Below are 17,171 nucleotides of genomic sequence, written 5' to 3'. Positions count from 1 at the left end.
CTACAACTTTGTGTCGTGCCCTAGCCCTGTAAATACACACCTTTGCCGCAATTTTCAGAGAGAGCTTTAGAGAGATATTCAGAGATAAAAAAAATATAAAAAGTGCAGCAGCTTTACAAGGAAGGAAGGAGAGAGAGCTTTGTGCCGTGACCTACCATCCAAGGCCATTGGAGTGCTGGAGCGTTTATGGGTTCTTTCTATCCTTAGTTTTAGTTTAATGTTTAAATTAGATTGGTTTCGTTTAATTGCAAACATGTGGAGCTAATTTCGTTTTAGCTAGAGATGAATTCAAAACCATGGTCATATGTTTTATATGAATTGATTACATCTAGTTATTGTTTCATAAAACCGTGAATGCAATTTACTTATCTATTTTATTAAAAACTTGTTCTTGTGTGTTGATTAAGGATGCATACTTAGTTTGCATGCAGGGATTTGATGCTAGAATATAAGAGAATTTCACCTAATCGTTATGAACTTATATTTACAAGTAGAAGTCACTAATCATGATTGTGTTAAGTAAATTCCTGGCAAGAGTATCATGCAGTTCATAGTTATGAATGTCTTGTCAATGCTTATGATTTTCACATAACTGAATGATCTTTGATATGTATCTCTATCATGCAGTTCATATAGGGAACTTGATAAGAATAATTTGGTTGCATCGCAGAGTCCAATTCAATGAACTTAGAAAAATCTGAGAGTTAATTTGTGCAGTTCACGATTAATTTGGGGCATTGTCATTCATGGTTTATAGGAATAATAACTGAAAATTGATTTGTATGCATATGGTTCATGTATGGAGAAGAATCCTCTAGCTAGTCTTTCACCCCCTTCATTCACCCCAATTTCGTATCAATTAGTTTGTTTTCTGCAAGTTACTTAGTTTTAGTTTTAAATTTCGTTCAAACCTGTCCCCCGTTAGTATTTTGAGTCAAGTTTAGAATTCGTCCAAATCACCATTTAGGTCATGTTCCATGTCAATTTGTTTGTTTTGTGCTATTTGGAATTAGTCTGGTCAGTTTTGAGTCACTAGAGTCTAGTTTTGTGTTTTTGGGTTAAATTTGTGTATATTAGCATCCCTCATAATCTCTGGCCTAGAACGATCCCTACTTGCTCATACTACAACTGTTTAAAAAGGGTTTAATTTGTGTGTTAGTTCTTACCACATCAGGCTTAAGCCTTAGGGCTTAAGGGTTAGGCCTTAGGGCTTATGGGTTAGGGGTTAGGCCTTAGGGCTTGAGGGTTAGGGGTTAGGGGTTATGCCTTAAGGCTTAGGGGTTACGGATTAGGCCTTAGGGCTTAGAGGTTAGGCTTTAGGGCTTGGGACTTAAGGGTAAAGAATTAGGCCTTAGGCCTTAGGGGCTAGGGGTTAGGCCTTATGCCTTAGGGCTTATAGGTTAGGCCTTAGGGTTGGGGGTTAGGGGTTAGGCCTTAGGGCTTAGCGCTTAGAGCATTTCTCTGTGATGTGCATTGTGCTTTTTTTTGTCTACATTTGTGGTGGCTTGTGGTCTTAGGGTTTTAACTGCTTTTTATTTTTATTTTTTTGTGAATTTCAGGTTATCCAGAACTATTTTCCATTCGTTTGCACCATGGTGGGGAGCTCAGTCATGAATACTAATGTGGGGGGAAAGTTGCATATATAGATATTGCGACAATGTCACTCCCTGTGATAGATGATAAGGTGGAAGCTATAGGATATAGTGAGATGTTCATGAACTATTACTACAAGATTCCCAACATGGACATTAGTAATGGTTTGAAACCCATTCAGAGTGATGCTGATGTACAAAAGATATTTAACTTTGTTCCAAAGGCTCGGGTGTTAGACATTTACATTGAAGAATTGTCTACAGAAAAAGCCCTTACCAAGGAACAACAATTTATGGAGTCTATGGAGTGCATCGGTCCAAGCACAGTGATTATTGAGGAATTAAGTGAGGAGGAAAGGAATGTTATGGCAATAACTTGTAAACCAAGAAAAAAAAAATGTTGCTAACTATTGAAGGCCCTCAGATAATAAGAGGGTGTCTATTGAAGAAGAGGTGACTATTATGTGCTCGAATAAAGGTTTTCACCAAGAAGAGGTGGCTAGTACAAGTGTGGCTGAGGAAGAAGATGTACAAGTTGCTCAAGAATGAGGTTTACAAGATGTACAAGTTGATGAACAAGGTGTACAAGTTGGTGAAGAAGGTAAAGAGAAACACGGTGATACATTCTTTGATGTACCAGTCGATTTTGAAGGAGACCAAGAAGAAAGTGAAGAAGAAGATCCTCAAGAAGACAGTGACTTTGTAGAGAGTGACTATGGGAGTGATGAAGATAACCTAACTTTTGCTAAGTATAATGTGATTCAGGAAGCAGATAAGGTGCAAAAGACAGGAAGACAATCTCAGAAAATGACAAAAAGGCAAATTGAGGAAAGCAATGAAGGAGAAGAAAAGCAAGTAAATGAAAGAGAAGGGGAGAGACAAGAAAAAGAAGGACAAGAAGAGGTTGAAGAAGCTGGAGATAGGGAGGTGAATCTAGTTCATAAACCATATTATAATTCTGATGATCTGGAAAGTGTACATTCTGAAGATGAGAAATAAGGCAAAAAAAAATAGCATTATCCAGAGTTTAATAAGAAAACGGATATGAAGAATCCACAGCTTGTTCTAGGGCTTATTTTCAGAGACAGTGTGCAATTCAAGAGAGCCGTCATGATGTATTCCTTAGTGAATGGATATGGGGAAATTCATTTCCATAGGAATGAGAAGTTGAAGATTACTGCCAAGTGTGCAAATGACTACCCTTGGATGTGTGCTGTTGGCAAGATGCATGAATCAAGCAGCATTCAAATCAAGACAATCCTTGATCACCACACCTATGGGAGGACTTGGGCAAATAATAACATGAATGCTTCTTTACTCACATATTTGTACTTTGATCGAATAAAGCTCAATCCCACATGGCTTGTCGAATTTTTTTATCCACTGTGGAATCCAAGTGGAATCATGGGTGTACAAAGATGAATGCTTATAGGGCATTAAATAAAGCTTTCAAGATTATTGAAGCGAAACATGCATACCAAGATACAAAACTGTGGGATTTTGCTAAGGAAGTAAGAAAGACTAACCCTAGAAGCACCATGAAGTTGAACTTGGATGGGGAAAGGTTTCCGAGGATATATGTTTGCTTAGAGGCATGCAAAGAAGGCTTTAAGATGGGATGTGGACCTTTGATAGATTTAGATGGGTGCCACTTAAAGGTTTTACATGGAGAGCAGTTACTGTGTACTGTTGGCATTGACCCAAATGATGAGACATGGGTTATTGCTTATGCAATGGTGGAAATGGAAAAAAAATATAGCTTGAGTTTGGTTCTTACAACTGTTAGTTGATAGAAAACCAAAATAGGTGGACATTTATCAGTGACAAGCAAAATGGGCTAATTCCAGCATTTCAAAAAGTCATCCCCAGATGCCACCATCGATTCTGTGTGAGGCATTTGTACACAAACTATAAGAATTTGTTCAAGGGGAAAACTTTGAAAGATGCTCTATGGGCAGTTGCCAAAACAACAACAGTTCCACACTTCAAAAAGGCAATAAAGAAGGTTAAAAAGTTAGATGAGAATGCCTACAATTGGCTAGTGAAGAAGCCTGCAACTCAATGGAGCAAGTCCCACTTTGAAACCTATCCAAGTGTGACATATTGCTCAATAATTTGTGTTAATCATTTAATGCAGTCATACTAGTGCCAAGGCAAAGGCCTATTATAACTATGCTGCAAATGATTCAGACTATTTTGATGAAGAGAATTCAAATGAGGTGAGGTATAATGATGAAGCAAGTAGGAGATCTATGCCCTAAGATTAGGAAGAAGTTGGAGGAAGTCAAACTCTTAAGTGGCAGGTACATTGCACAATGGTCAGGAAGGACCAAATTTCAAGTGGATGCTGGAGGTGGGGAACAATATGTGGTGGACTTGGTTGAAAAGACATGCTCTTGTAGGAAGTATGACTTGACGGGAATACCTTGCAACCATGCAATATCTGCCATCCATTTCAAGAGAGAAAAACCTAAGGATTATGTGGATGCATACTATTCAAAGGCACGGTACTTGGAAATTTATTCTCACTTAATAATGTCAATGAATGGTATGTCATTGTGGGGGGATATTGAAAACCCACCAATCTTGCCTCCATTATATACAAGGCAACCTGGAAGACCAAGGAAGAAAAGAAACAAATAAGCTACTGATTTGGAGAAAGATGGTGAACAAACTCCCACCAACCCACTAAATAATCCTTAAGGTCCTCTTAAGCCACTTAAGCTAGGAAGGAAAGGGCAAGGTGCTTTGAAGTGTACTATATGCAAGCAAGAAGGACATAATTCACAGACCCATCATCAACATATTCCTCCAAGGGACAAACAGGTAATATTTTGTACTTTCTTTAATCCTTTAATCCTTTAATGAATGACTTTATACTTTGTTATAGGTATCCACAGCAACCCAAGGGAGAGCATCATCATCAGCCGAAGCTACACCTAAAAAGAGAACAAGGAAATCTAAGGTACAAAACCTAATCCTCTCCTTTGTAGCTTACAACAGTAAGTTTAGTTTAGAACCTTGCTTTGCATCTGACCTTTTTGTAATGAACATTGAAATTAGGCATCACAATCAGGGGACGGTTCATCTGCAAATCCTGAAGCTCATTCATCGAGAGCCACCAAGCAGAGAAAGACAAGGCAAACCAAGACCTAAAGATGCCAGAAATTGTAACAAATTACTGTTTTTCACTTCATGTTTTATGTGCAATAGGAACTAAAATTATGGTACATGGGTTCTGGAATTAGACGTCACAAACATTGAATTTCTTTTGGTTTTTTGAACTGATTTGTATCCCTGAAAATGCATTGTTTTGCACTGTTTTGATAGATGGATTTCAGTATGTTTTTTAGATCAGTGCACTGTGCATTTTGGGATATTTAAGGATGTCTAATGCATATCTTTGTAAATGTTAGATGGAACAATGATGCTATATGAATTACAGTTCATCTTTTGGTCTTTGCAAATGTTTTGTTTCAAGTGGACTTTGTGTTCATTTTTGGTTATATCATGTGTATATATAGGATTTGTGTTGATATGGGATCATATGTTTATGTACAATTTCCATTTGGTTTGGTTTTTTTAGGTTGTATTATCTTCCAAAATTGGACCCCTTTAAAAAAAAAATAATAATTTTTTTTTTTTGCTGACGTGGACGATTTTTGGCAGGAAATAATTATGTTGAAAAAAATTCTAGTTTTTTTTTAAATGACGTGGAAATTAATTTGGCAGGAAATCTACGTGGCAGACCACCTGGAAGTTCATATGTGGAGATGGTGGGACGTGGCATACGCCACGTCATCATATAACCGACAATTGACAGCCAATGTAACGGAGGTATCACATTGCAACAAATTCGTAAGCAAAGGTATGACATTGAAACTTTTTAAAGATGAGGTATGAAACTGTTAACGACCCAATAGTTGAAGTAGTTTTTTGTAATTTACCCAATTAATAATGAAAAGTGTGGTAAGCGTTCTAGAATATGAGTCTGGTGGATAAATTAACAAGATTTTTGAAGCCAATGTTGTAGGATTTTGTAATAAAAGTAAATGAAAAAGGTCCTAAAATCTAAATGGTTAACTTGTGGATGTTTGGCATTGACCATTGGAGCTCCTCTTCCTTCGGCTGAGAAATCGTCCCATCAAACACTATGTAGTGATAAATACCTCCATTTTTCCCTAAAGAAGCTGACAGAGTTAATTATTTACCCTCACTTACAAAATGAATGCACAAGCCATCAAGGTATCATTCCCAAATTTAAATCTGTTTACTTTTTACATTTTTCTTGTAGTTTCTTCGTTTTCTGAATCAAAATTCATGCAGGAAATTAAGGAGATAAATGCACAACATGCCAAGGAGGCAAAGGTGAACACAGTAGACATTCGTTCATCGGCGGGGCAAGGCCAAGAACAAAGGAATGTGCAGGTGGTTCACCAGCCACATCCCTCCGCCAAGACAAATACCAGTGGTGGAGTCCTGACTACTGCAGCTGCTGCGGTGGCAAACACCCTTCAATCCGCCAAGGATGCCATCTCCAAAAATGACTAGCGCATTACATTTCGGATATCAAGACGTATATGATCCCAGATTTTGTCATGAATTGTCTATGTGTATTACTAAAAATTGTCAAAATAGTTCGTCTTTTTTTTAATTGGCAATTTTGATTTGTCATCTGTACAATGAAAATGTTATGATATGCATGTATGATATTGTTTTGGCTTAGATTTCATGGTTTCCCACAATACTTTAAACAGTTTCAGGCAATGCTAACAAATTTGTTACTCTCCTTGGAAGCTTTCACATTGCGTCAAGAACATGTTTTCAATAATTTGTTGTTCGGAATTGTGAATCAAATACAATCGGATCCCGCTACGCTCAAAACACGAGCGCTTCGGGGTAGAATATCTTGTCATATGGCAGATACTGTCCGGTAAAAATCTGTCGTATAGACGATATTTGATCAACCCTACTAAGCCATGCATGTAACACCAGCTTGATATTTTCTTACGACGTTCCCTATGATGGACGATATTCGATTAACAAATCCTATGTACATTCTTTATCCCGCCAACTTGCGACGTGAATGTATAAATATCACAGCCATCCCCAACCGGGCACAGTTGCAGCATGAAATTATTCCCAAACGATTTAAAGCAATCGTTCTTTTAATTATATTATTCTCCTCCAATCTTCATCAGAATCCAGTTCTCTTGCTTCTTTATTCCTTTGCTGCCACTATCATATATACAAAAAATACAAATATAATGTAACAGAATCCTTATTTATTATAATTTATATAACACACGAATGTCTATTTCTTTTACTTCCCTGTGCTTCTGATCAGCCCTTGAACTATCATACCATTTCTCGGCCGCCTGATTTATCGCTCCGGTAACTCGATCCTTCAGTTTATTCTTCCTGTAAATGATATAGTAAAAAGGATTTTCTTTTCTTTAGGGTATTCGTTTTCTTGGTCTCATGTTATTTTAACTACCTCTTTGGTTAAAGAAGTTGGAAGCAATGGGCATGGCAATCTCAAGGCTGGTGAAGATCCTCTTTGCAAGGAAAGAGATGAGAATACTAATGGTGGGTCTCGACGCTGCCGGAAAAACCACCATCCTCTACAAGCTCAAACTTGGAGAGGTTGTCACTACCATACCCACAATTGGTATATACTACTGATTATTGATTACCCCAACTTTTGCTTGTTATTTTTTCTTCAACTTACTATATATAAGTATATACACCTATTCGAATTTGGATGAAGAAAATTGTTTTCGATTGATTTTTCTGTAACCAGGGTTTAATGTGGAAACTGTTGAGTACAAAAATGTGAGCTTCACTGTTTGGGATGTCGGAGGACAAGACAAGGTACTAGCAAGTTCTTTTTTTCTTTTTTCTTTTTTTTTTTTTTAGACTAATTTTTCTGGCGTAGTGCTATGTCGGTTTCACAAACAATCTGGTAGAGAGTGCACATGTACAAGTTTTGTGTCTCTAATAATATGTCGTAGTACTGATCTTTGTGACTGCAACGTAGATTATTTTGAATCCTTTTCTGAGAGAGATTTTGTTATGCTAGAGAAGCTAGAAATTAAAGGAAGGGTTAAGCTGATGGGAATTTGTTCTTGATGAACTATATGTTATATGTAGATTCGACCGCTATGGAGACATTATTTTCAGAACACTCAAGGTCTTATCTTTGTGCTGGATAGCAATGACAGAGACAGAGTTTTGGAAGCAAGAGATGAGCTCCATCGAATGCTCAGTGAGGTCAGTTTCCTTGTTCCTCGTATAAATTGCTATCAAAACAATTTAATTTTGTACTACACAAATATCAATTAATCCCTTTTTTCCTTTGTTGTTGCAGGATGAACTCCGTGACGCAACACTGCTTGTATTTGCCAACAAGCAAGATCTTCCGAATGCCATGAATGTCTCTGAGATCACTGATAAGCTTGGCCTGCATTCACTCCGGCAACGCAGATGGTAACAACTAAAACGTGCTACATACATATATTATAGCATCTAGATGATAAGGAATGTTGTCAAACTTGAAGATTCAAACGTGACTTGGCCTTACCGAAGGGGTCTTGATTTATGATCTGACATGACTTAACTTAGCCTTACCATGGTTTTAACATATCTGTACAGGTACATTCAGGCTGCTAGTGCCACATCCGGCCAAGGGCTCTATGAGGGCCTCGATTGGCTATCCAGCAACATCTCAAACAAGGCATGATAGATAAACCTGTCTCCTTTAATGTCTTGTTTCTTATTTACCAGATGTTGGATATTGTATTTTTACTGGATATAGTACTTCATTACTTATATATTTTTACTATACAATGTATTTTTACTGGATGATGTCTTTGCATATATACAGACATAACCCATCCAGTCTACCAAGGCTTTGGCTTCCTAATTATGTTTAGAATGACCCAAAGGAGCAAGACTTTATGTTGTAATAATATTGTTAAACATATTGGTATATAATATATGTAGTCGTTGGTTTGTTAATAATTATTGACACTAAAAAAAATTAAAAAAATCATCACGCGCTTCTCCCTTCTAAATATAATGGTATTAGAGATCGCTATGGCAATTCACATGAGAGTAAAAACCCGGCATCTTCAGCTATGTCGTATGTCACTTCATTTGGTAAATCAAGAATACTTAAACCAAAAAAGAGAGCACGGGGTGTAAACTCATAGACCTTAAATCTCTATATACTTCCATTTACGCAATCTTTCTTGAGTATTATTTCTGACTCGATCACGAAGAGTCCTTCACGTACACCGATGTTTCATTCGCCCCCGTTAGATTTAGATTAGTGTCTTTTATCTTTTTAGGGTATAACTTGACCCAGCATTTCCAAGCAGAACCCAAACAAAATCAGGACTGAGACAAAGCACCAACCAACATGACATTTCTCTTGAACTCCTATAACTTTGTCTCTTGGGCATACCAAAAGGAAAAGGAAACATCATGTTAACAGATTAGATAGTTTGATAAAGTAAATTTATTTAAGAAAAAACGCAAAGTTACAAAAGGAATAGGTGGAAGATGAAAGGCTCTCTGAAATTTCCTAGTGAATTAACACTGAGGACTTGCCATTTCAGCAGCTTGATAGGAACAACTGATACACTTTTGACAATATCTCCAAAAAGATACAGAAACAAAACTTTCTAGCTGTTCTCAACAACTCTTCACTTCTGTTCTCTCACATGTCTTGTGTACTATTTCCTCTATATAATTTCTTATTAACCACAATACATATGTTCATAGTTTACCTTGTGATTTACTCCTTTTTATATGCTAAACCAGATTAATTGGCTTAATTAGCAGATGGAAATTTGGAAAATGGTTAATGACGCAGCTCTTGCTCCCGCCTTTTGTTTCGCACACTTGCAAGGTTTGCTGTTTAACGTTTAGGGTCAGTTATGTCTTCGACATAGTCGTTTAGGATTAAGCGAGATTACCTTCCTCTGCAAAGGTGTTTATCCAAACACAACGAATAGAGGAAGGTAAAGCTGCAAGACGCTCATCAATAAAATGGATGACAGATAACAAACAGGAGCCATTTTCTTCCTGGTGAGTACATTTGGTGGATGCACAACATTTATGCATGATAATTGCAAACCAGTGAAGCCACTTTTCCTTTAATTTTTGCTCATTCGGAGAGGACCCTACTCTCGTACTCCTAGTCCTAGTCTGAGTTGGATGCAGGAGTAGTTTCTTGTCACTACCTCTGCAGTGTTCCCAACTTAATCCACTTTATCTAATACGTTAAACGTCTTTCAACATTCTTATTAGTTATCGCTACAATTACGCACTGGAAGATTAGAAGGAGAAGTGAGAAGGTTGCCAGCATTTCTTAATATTTCTTTCTTTTGTATCAAGGATAAAACCCTCCCTCCGACCCCGCACCCACGGGCAATCTCAGAAGTTGTGTACCCCATAAGACATAAAGCATACCCCGGTCACACGAACCACTACCACAACTCGGGTGAGGTCAAATCGAGACTCGCAGAATCGATTGAGAATTGACCGACTAATGTCTAGATTTACAATTCATCCTATTGTCGTCTTACCAACCAATTTCCACTAGATCGCTAAGCGCCAGGTATTAGGTGGTAATCACCAAACAAAACTAGTACATCTGACCTTAACATTAATTTTGTCATTGAAAACCCAAATCAATTTACAACCAACATGACAGTGCCTGTCCATCAGCTTTTAACTGGTCAGCCCTCTTCGGCATCAAAAATATAATAATGTTTGGTGAGACAGACAGATACATCATACGCAATTTTCGTCTTGACAACGTGGTGCTTGACATCTGGCTTGGAAGAATAACATGGGAAACAAAACAACATAAGTAGTTGTTTCTTGTTGGTCATACGTTTTAAGTTAAAATTTCTGACCTTTGACTCTTCAAATTTCACAGTATGAACGACTATGGCACGCCTAATGTTAAGGACAGAAGGAAAGAGGGGATGGAAAGATGCAAACAAGTTCTGCTTTGTTTGCTCTAATTTTTTGAAGAATCTTATGCTGTCATGAATCATCATCTTCTTCTTTCTCTGCATGCGACTTATGATACGAAAGGGATGTAGCTAAAACTTTAACCAACCTAAAGAAAAAAAAGGCAGGGGAGGACCACAGACAACAAGAACAAAGATATCTCCTCACAAATTCCCATATCCTGCAAAAACCCAATTTCAAACCTTTCCTTACAGAAATTTATGGATGATAATTCACGAACACAATTCGTTGTTACTAAACATAAGACGCTTGTTACTATAAACATTGACATATTCTACTTGCTGATCGCATTTGCAGTCGACAGATGGAGTCTGACTTACAAATGTAACTAGGCATTCAGATGCATAAATGTACAAACAAGGTGCTTAAACTTGCAGACTACGGACTTCTACAAACATATGAAGACGACGTTACTAAAATGCTCATTGCCTGCTTGCAACAGTTACATTGCTCATTCTCTTAGCAATTGACTATTTGCAGATTTGAAATAAGGTGTTGGATCAAAATCAAAACAAAGAAGGGAGTAGGTGTTGACAGGGGACTTAAAAAGACCGACAGAGAAACAAATCAATGTGGCTAAATAACCTTACGATAAGTTGTTTAGACTTCAGAGTCTGATCTGTTAGAAAACAACTGGAAGCCCATCAACAACTATGCATTGTTTGAACATGTACTAAGATCAAGCTACACCAATTAGACTAGCTACTCAGCCACAACAATCATTTGTATAAGTGAAAAGAATAGATAAACGTATTACTCAGATTGTTCTAGTTTGGGACCATGTATATCATTTCAATTAGCATAATCCAAATATGAGACTACTTTATGAGTACTGTACTGGTTTTGGACATGTGCACAGGCACAAACACAAAGTTAAACGCCTCTAAGGCAGGACAAATTGTTGGCAAGAAAATATTCAGTGGTTTGGAACCTTGCAAACGTCTAATGATGAGTTTGATCATGTTGTAAGAGAAACCCGATCAAATTACCTAATCATAGGGTTTTGTACATTTGAACTTCAGAAGTGGACATTCCATTCTCTCTCTAATGTAGTTCAACAAACCAACTAACAGGCACACTGCTCATTTCTCACCTCTCTATAATTAGAAAACTCCAAAGTCATTGTTTTGTTCAATCATGCTGAACAATCAAAGACTTTCAGTGCCCAACATTTACTTCTTTTTGTTTGGTATAAAGTACTAGCGTTGCCCGTGTCCATATCTGGCTTTTTTATTGTTCCATTTCCATTTTGCTTAGAGGAACTGAACTTACACTTCTATATCTACCCTCATCCCACCCACTGCGGCGCTCATGGACGCCTCAGGTTTAGTTTCAAGCTAAGTCAAGGTAGATAAAGGGCATAAAGAGGATGTCTAGGACTTATTTTTCTTGACAACCACTACATATAACAAAATGAATAAGTGATAATATATACTTGTGTCAATTGTGGGTGTATGCATGATATAAGTACTTAAACACTATCATATGGCAGATCAAGCATGATGGATTTCTTCGACTCATCCGTAAACCACCACCCCCAAACCACATCTCAAGAAAGAGGTAAGAGAGGTGGAGTTTTAATCTCACAGGGTTTCATTTTCATAGTTTGGCCACAAAAGGAATGATCATAATATTAGAGAATGTTCTCAAAGTAGATACTGCCAATAATATAATATGCAAAAGAGGGATTTTATGTTTAATAGTAGACAAAAGACAATTAGAGACTAACGAGAGCTGCTCAGCACGTCCACAGACGCACGATTTAAAGAGGGCAACCTCATCTGCTGGTCCTCCAGTCTGCTCCTTTTAAATCGAGGATCCGGTGATGCTACAGCCCACGAATCACTTGACGTATCACAGCTGAAAGATGCATCAATAACTCCATTTGGGCTGCTGGGTACCGATAAATGCTTGCGTTTGTGGCCTTGGTTTTCGACGCTGCCTGCTAGTTCCTGGATGAGCTTGTAGCACTCATTTACCCTGTCCTGTAAAGGACATAATAATATTCTACTATTTAAGACATCATGCCTGAATTGAATTACGTTTACAGAAGCAGGAGATGAAATTACGTGACAAGTGAGAAATCGATGTATTAAGTACAAACCTTACTGACTTTAAGTACATTCATAAGCTGATTTTGGTATTCCACAGGATTAAATGCCTCAATCTCATCAATTACATACAGCATTGTCGCAGTGGCTAATACGGAAGGCAAATAACATGTAAATCTCAAATCTGCAATAAAAACACCATATCAAATGTAAGATTCAGTAACAACTGGTGTCATTATGAATACATTTATGCCTTCTTGATACATGTTTGATACTAATAAACTCGTCGATTATAAAACGAAATGAAGGCTTATTTAGATTGCTCACCCGCTATGACTGATAGAAGTAGGCACTCACACCTCCACAGAAACTCCCAATGCAGGTGGCTCTTCAAACCAAACCTCCTGATAATGTGATCAAAGTATGAATTTGGGGTCACTGGATTCATCCGCCACCCGAGAGTCGATAGCACCAAAAGCTCCATTCTTTGAATGGTCTTCGCTTCGAAAACATACTTTGTTTCCTCCACCTAATCACAATCACGAGAAATCCAATAAACACAACAGTCCAGCAATTTCACAAATACTCAAATTACAAATGGAAATTTACACGTACTTGCAAATCTAAGAGAAGGGGCACATGGGTCTCCTCGACTTTGGCGGCCAACGAGACGCAGGCGACGGCGGCGAGCTGACTCATCCACGGCTTGTCCCTCTGAAACGGCCGGCTGGCAATGAACCTATCAAAGTAGTTCACAGCCAGAATGGCGGTCAAAGAGGAGAAGCCATAGTGTGCCTTTACACTCAGAATCCACTCAACCACCTCCTTCCGAGCCGCCATCAAAGACCCATCTGAGATTTCTCCACTGAAACGCACATGGGTTTGTTCCTCTTTGGAGATTAGAGAGGAAAGTTCATCATTTTCCCAGAACATATCACTTTCCAGGAAAATCAAAGGGAAAGATGATTGCTTTTTTGAAAACCCATCACAGTTCTCGCTCTCCTCCTCACTACCATTGTCTCCCAAATCTTCCTCAAATCCTTCTTCGCAGAATAATAAAGGATCGAACGCCATTGGAGGGTTTTGGAGCTCTTGGGGTTCTTCTTGCAGAGCCATCTTCTTCGGAGAAGAAGAGAAGAAAAGCTTTGGTCATTACACAAAAAGAACAAGGGAGAGAGAAAGTGTTGAGCTCATGGCCATATCCATCTCTGAGTCTGTTCCTTTCTCTCTCTTTACTTTTTTAGGAGAGAGAACGCCAAACGCAGGAAGCAGGCGAAGGGGTTTTATCTCAGAACCCTTCACGCCTGTCCCTTTTTTTTCTTTTTTCTTTTTTATTTTTTTGTTGCCTTCGCGTTCAGCCATTACTTTATATTAGAGGAAATCAGATTTTATTTAAAAATAAATAAATGTGGCCTAAAGTTGTGAATATTTCTACTTCGGTGCTTTTAATGGCCTGTTCGACAAGTATCTTAAATAACTAAAAGCGAATTTTACAGAATATGTTTATATAATTAATTTTTAATAAAAATATTATGAAAAGACACTCGAAGTACTTTTTGTAAGTTGAAGCATTTAAGAAAACATTTCAAATACTTATGAAATAAAAAATATTTTCAGTTATTAAAAACAGTTACCAGAGGAGCCCTAATTTTATTTGGTTACTGATTTAAGTTAAAAAAAAAGAATGATTTTCCTTAGAGTCACGTGAAGCACAGTTTAGATCTTGGGAGTTTCAACACCGTCAGATAGGAGATTTTGATGGTTGAGATGGAAACGTGACTGTCACGCGGTCAAAAATTAAGGAAGGTCTTTGTTGTAATGGGAAAAGCGTTGACTGAGTATAACCGGAACGCCGTTAGAAAATTACCGGGGGATGTAATACAGACCGACACGTGTACCAATAGAAAGTAAAAGATGGTCAACCCGGTAACAGAAACAGTGCAATTTTGGACTAACCGACAGTCATTTTTCGGATTCATCAGAGATGCTCAACTGACAACTCCTCTTTTTTCTTCTTTTGGTCTTTCGGTTTCCTGCTCTCGAATTCAAACAAGAATTTATTATTTAGCTTTTACAGCTTACTTTACTTTACTACTGGATTATAAGCAGCTTTTAGGTCATTTATGCTAATTTCAGTGAAAAATATATTACCAATTCTTTTTCACGTGGAAGAAAAATTAAAATCCCAAGTACATGTTCTGGGGGAATCGGTGTTATTTTTTTTAGACAATGCCGGTGGTTATGCTAGAGGTTTCGTTCGGAAAATCTCGCACGAGATTCTAGCTGCTCGTGAGGGTCTTCGGCTGGCATCTCAAACAAATTGGTCGCAGGTTATACTGGAGTGTAATACGCTTCAGGTTGTTCAAGTTATTAGCACTATTAATTATCAAATCTCTGTTGATGGATCGTTAATTGAGGATATTAAGCTCAGTTTACGGGATTTTGAATCTACTAGAGTTCGCCATGTTTGTCGAACCGCTAATTATGCGGCATATAGAAAGAAAAAAAAAGGGTTAACCCAAGTTCAAATTCACTTTATCAAAACTTATAAATTCATCCAAATGACTCAACTTATATTTTATGAAGATTCTATTGTTTAGGGCATAAGAATGAGACAGTCAAACTCGAACTACTGTCATGTGGCAGTAATTTATTATCATGTTACTACAGTAGATAAGAACTTAAGTATCACATATTTATAAAATTTGTTTCATGTAAATATTTCGAGTCATGATAAACAGAAAGTTAAATCCTACCATAAAATTTCCAATAAAAAAGCAAAGGGAAATTTCCTAGTGTATGGAAAGTTCATAATTTTTTTTTCTTTAAGCATGTTGTGGAGATTGATTAAGAAATTAGGAAGGGGATCTTGTCATGTGCATCAAAAGTGAAGCTTCCTAGTTCCTACCGAGACATTGTTAAGTGAGGCCCAACAACACTTTTGGTCCGTTTGAAAGAACGCTACACAGCTTTCATTTCATTTTCTCAGTTTTTTGGAAATTAGCTTTCATTTCAAAACTGGATAATTTCGTGCATTTACAAGAGTGGAGAGGAGAGAGGCCATAGGATACAATTTGATTAATGGTTCTTTACGTGTAAAATATTATTTGTGTTCCTACTTTTAGTTGCACTGTCAATATGTTAATCGACACTCACATATAATCAAAACAACCTCACTAAAGTTATTCTCAAATGATAAAAACCATATTTTATAACCGGACAAACTCATACGAGTCGATTGACCACATAAGTTCATAACATCTAATGCAATAAGTATACATCAATTGCTAAAATGGTCAACTAATCTCATGGTTTTGATTAAGTTGTAAAAATAAGAAAGAGGAATTCATTGTACAAAGGGGACATCTCATGCCCCATGACAAATAATAACAAGAGAAGACGAAACTTGCCAATGGATTTTAACTGGGAAGGGGAGACAGCGACAGAGTGACACAATTTCCTTAACATTTGCTGCCGTATTGTCTGTCCGAAACGGCATGCCCTACGCCACATTTGATGTCCGCCCATTCTGCGCCGTAGAAAATATAGATTTACTATTTACTGTGGCATTTATTTATAAACTGTTGCAAACAATACACTCGATTTACCTCACCTGCTCCCTGCATGCTTTCTGCTGCTGCTGCTGCTGCTGCGACCTGTTTCATTACAATTACTCAATGACCGAATCTGATTGTTACCAACATTTTACTGCTTTCTCACTTGGCATTTATACAAACAAACAAGGAATCGGATTCTCTTCCATCATATTACCATCCCCTTCCCTTCTTTCTTTTCAGCAAAAAATAGATCTACCTGTTACTAGAATTGTTGATTTTTTGACAGACATATATGGATGACTAAACAGCCTCCACATTTCATAATTTCTTGAAGAGATGGTCTTTACATAATGTTAAGAGAATTTGACAATACCGATATATTTATATGCTAGTATAATGTCACATTAGGGTACGTAGAAGGAGGACTTTCCTCCCTTTTGAGAGAGGTTTAATTTTCTTTTGCTAGATACGTAGACGGAATTAAATTTGAATTGCAATATGTATTATAATTAATTTCCTTTTGTTTATTAGAAGAAAAAGGCTCTTTACAAAGATTACACAATAATGATATTCTCTTATGCATGCTTTTTCCATCGTTTCCAAAATCTTTTAATAAGTTTTTAAGATATATGTATGCATGCAGCATGCAGCATGCAGCATGCACTGACCAGATCTCTTTTTGCTCAGAGCAGCTAGACTGATCCTCTTTTAAGTTTTTCAACTTGGTAATATTAGCTACTTGTGTATATATGGCAGCTTGGTTAGGGCAAAGGTCTTTGTGTTTGCACGATAAAGGTATACTGTTGTTGCTATCAACCAAAGTTCTGATAAAAATAATCTGTTATTTGCGCAAAGAGATAAAGTTAAAAAGAAGAGAGTAATTATAAACAAGTTGGTTTTTGTTTTTCTTTCTGCATGAGTAA

General features: G+C 37.3%; 3 protein-coding genes across 5 annotated transcripts; 2 read left to right on the top strand and 1 right to left on the bottom strand.

The window, feature by feature from the left end:
- The first annotated feature begins 5,699 nt into the window (after positions 1 to 5,699).
- On the top strand, positions 5,700 to 6,317 carry LOC108175117 (uncharacterized). Its single transcript, XM_017336946.3, has 2 exons — positions 5,700 to 5,837; positions 5,919 to 6,317. The coding sequence occupies exons 1-2, from the start codon at positions 5,817 to 5,819 to the stop codon at positions 6,141 to 6,143; spliced, it is 246 nt and encodes an 81-aa protein (XP_017192435.1). The 5' UTR covers positions 5,700 to 5,816; the 3' UTR covers positions 6,144 to 6,317.
- A 525-nt stretch (positions 6,318 to 6,842) lies between these two features.
- Positions 6,843 to 9,734, top strand: LOC103453715 (ADP-ribosylation factor 2-like). 3 transcript variants are annotated; one of them, XM_070808806.1, is made up of 7 exons: positions 6,843 to 6,986; positions 7,104 to 7,263; positions 7,396 to 7,466; positions 7,746 to 7,865; positions 7,963 to 8,081; positions 8,247 to 8,328; positions 9,441 to 9,734. In XM_070808806.1, the coding sequence occupies exons 2-7, from the start codon at positions 7,116 to 7,118 to the stop codon at positions 9,525 to 9,527; spliced, it is 627 nt and encodes a 208-aa protein (XP_070664907.1). In that variant the 5' UTR covers positions 6,843 to 6,986; positions 7,104 to 7,115; the 3' UTR covers positions 9,528 to 9,734. The 3 variants fall into 3 exon arrangements, with proteins under 3 accessions (XP_070664907.1, XP_017192388.1, XP_070664915.1); XM_017336899.3 differs by lacking the exon at positions 9,441 to 9,734 and adding an exon at positions 8,479 to 8,615; XM_070808814.1 differs by lacking the exon at positions 9,441 to 9,734 and adding an exon at positions 8,479 to 8,615 and having other exon boundaries at positions 6,866 to 6,986; positions 7,107 to 7,263.
- A 2,511-nt stretch (positions 9,735 to 12,245) lies between these two features.
- LOC103453716 (cyclin-D3-2) lies at positions 12,246 to 14,053 on the bottom strand. Its single transcript, XM_008393279.4, has 4 exons — positions 13,307 to 14,053; positions 13,019 to 13,220; positions 12,745 to 12,875; positions 12,246 to 12,625 (listed from the first exon to the last, which is right to left on the bottom strand). The coding sequence occupies exons 1-4, from the start codon at positions 13,805 to 13,807 to the stop codon at positions 12,365 to 12,367; spliced, it is 1,095 nt and encodes a 364-aa protein (XP_008391501.1). The 5' UTR covers positions 13,808 to 14,053; the 3' UTR covers positions 12,246 to 12,364.
- Positions 14,054 to 17,171: the final 3,118 nt, after the last annotated feature.

Source organism: Malus domestica, chromosome 02, assembly GCF_042453785.1.
Source record: "Malus domestica chromosome 02, GDT2T_hap1".
Lineage (NCBI taxonomy): Eukaryota > Viridiplantae > Streptophyta > Magnoliopsida > Rosales > Rosaceae > Malus > Malus domestica.
The sequence above is the reverse complement of the archived record's forward strand: the minus strand, read 5'-3'. Positions and strand labels throughout refer to the sequence as shown.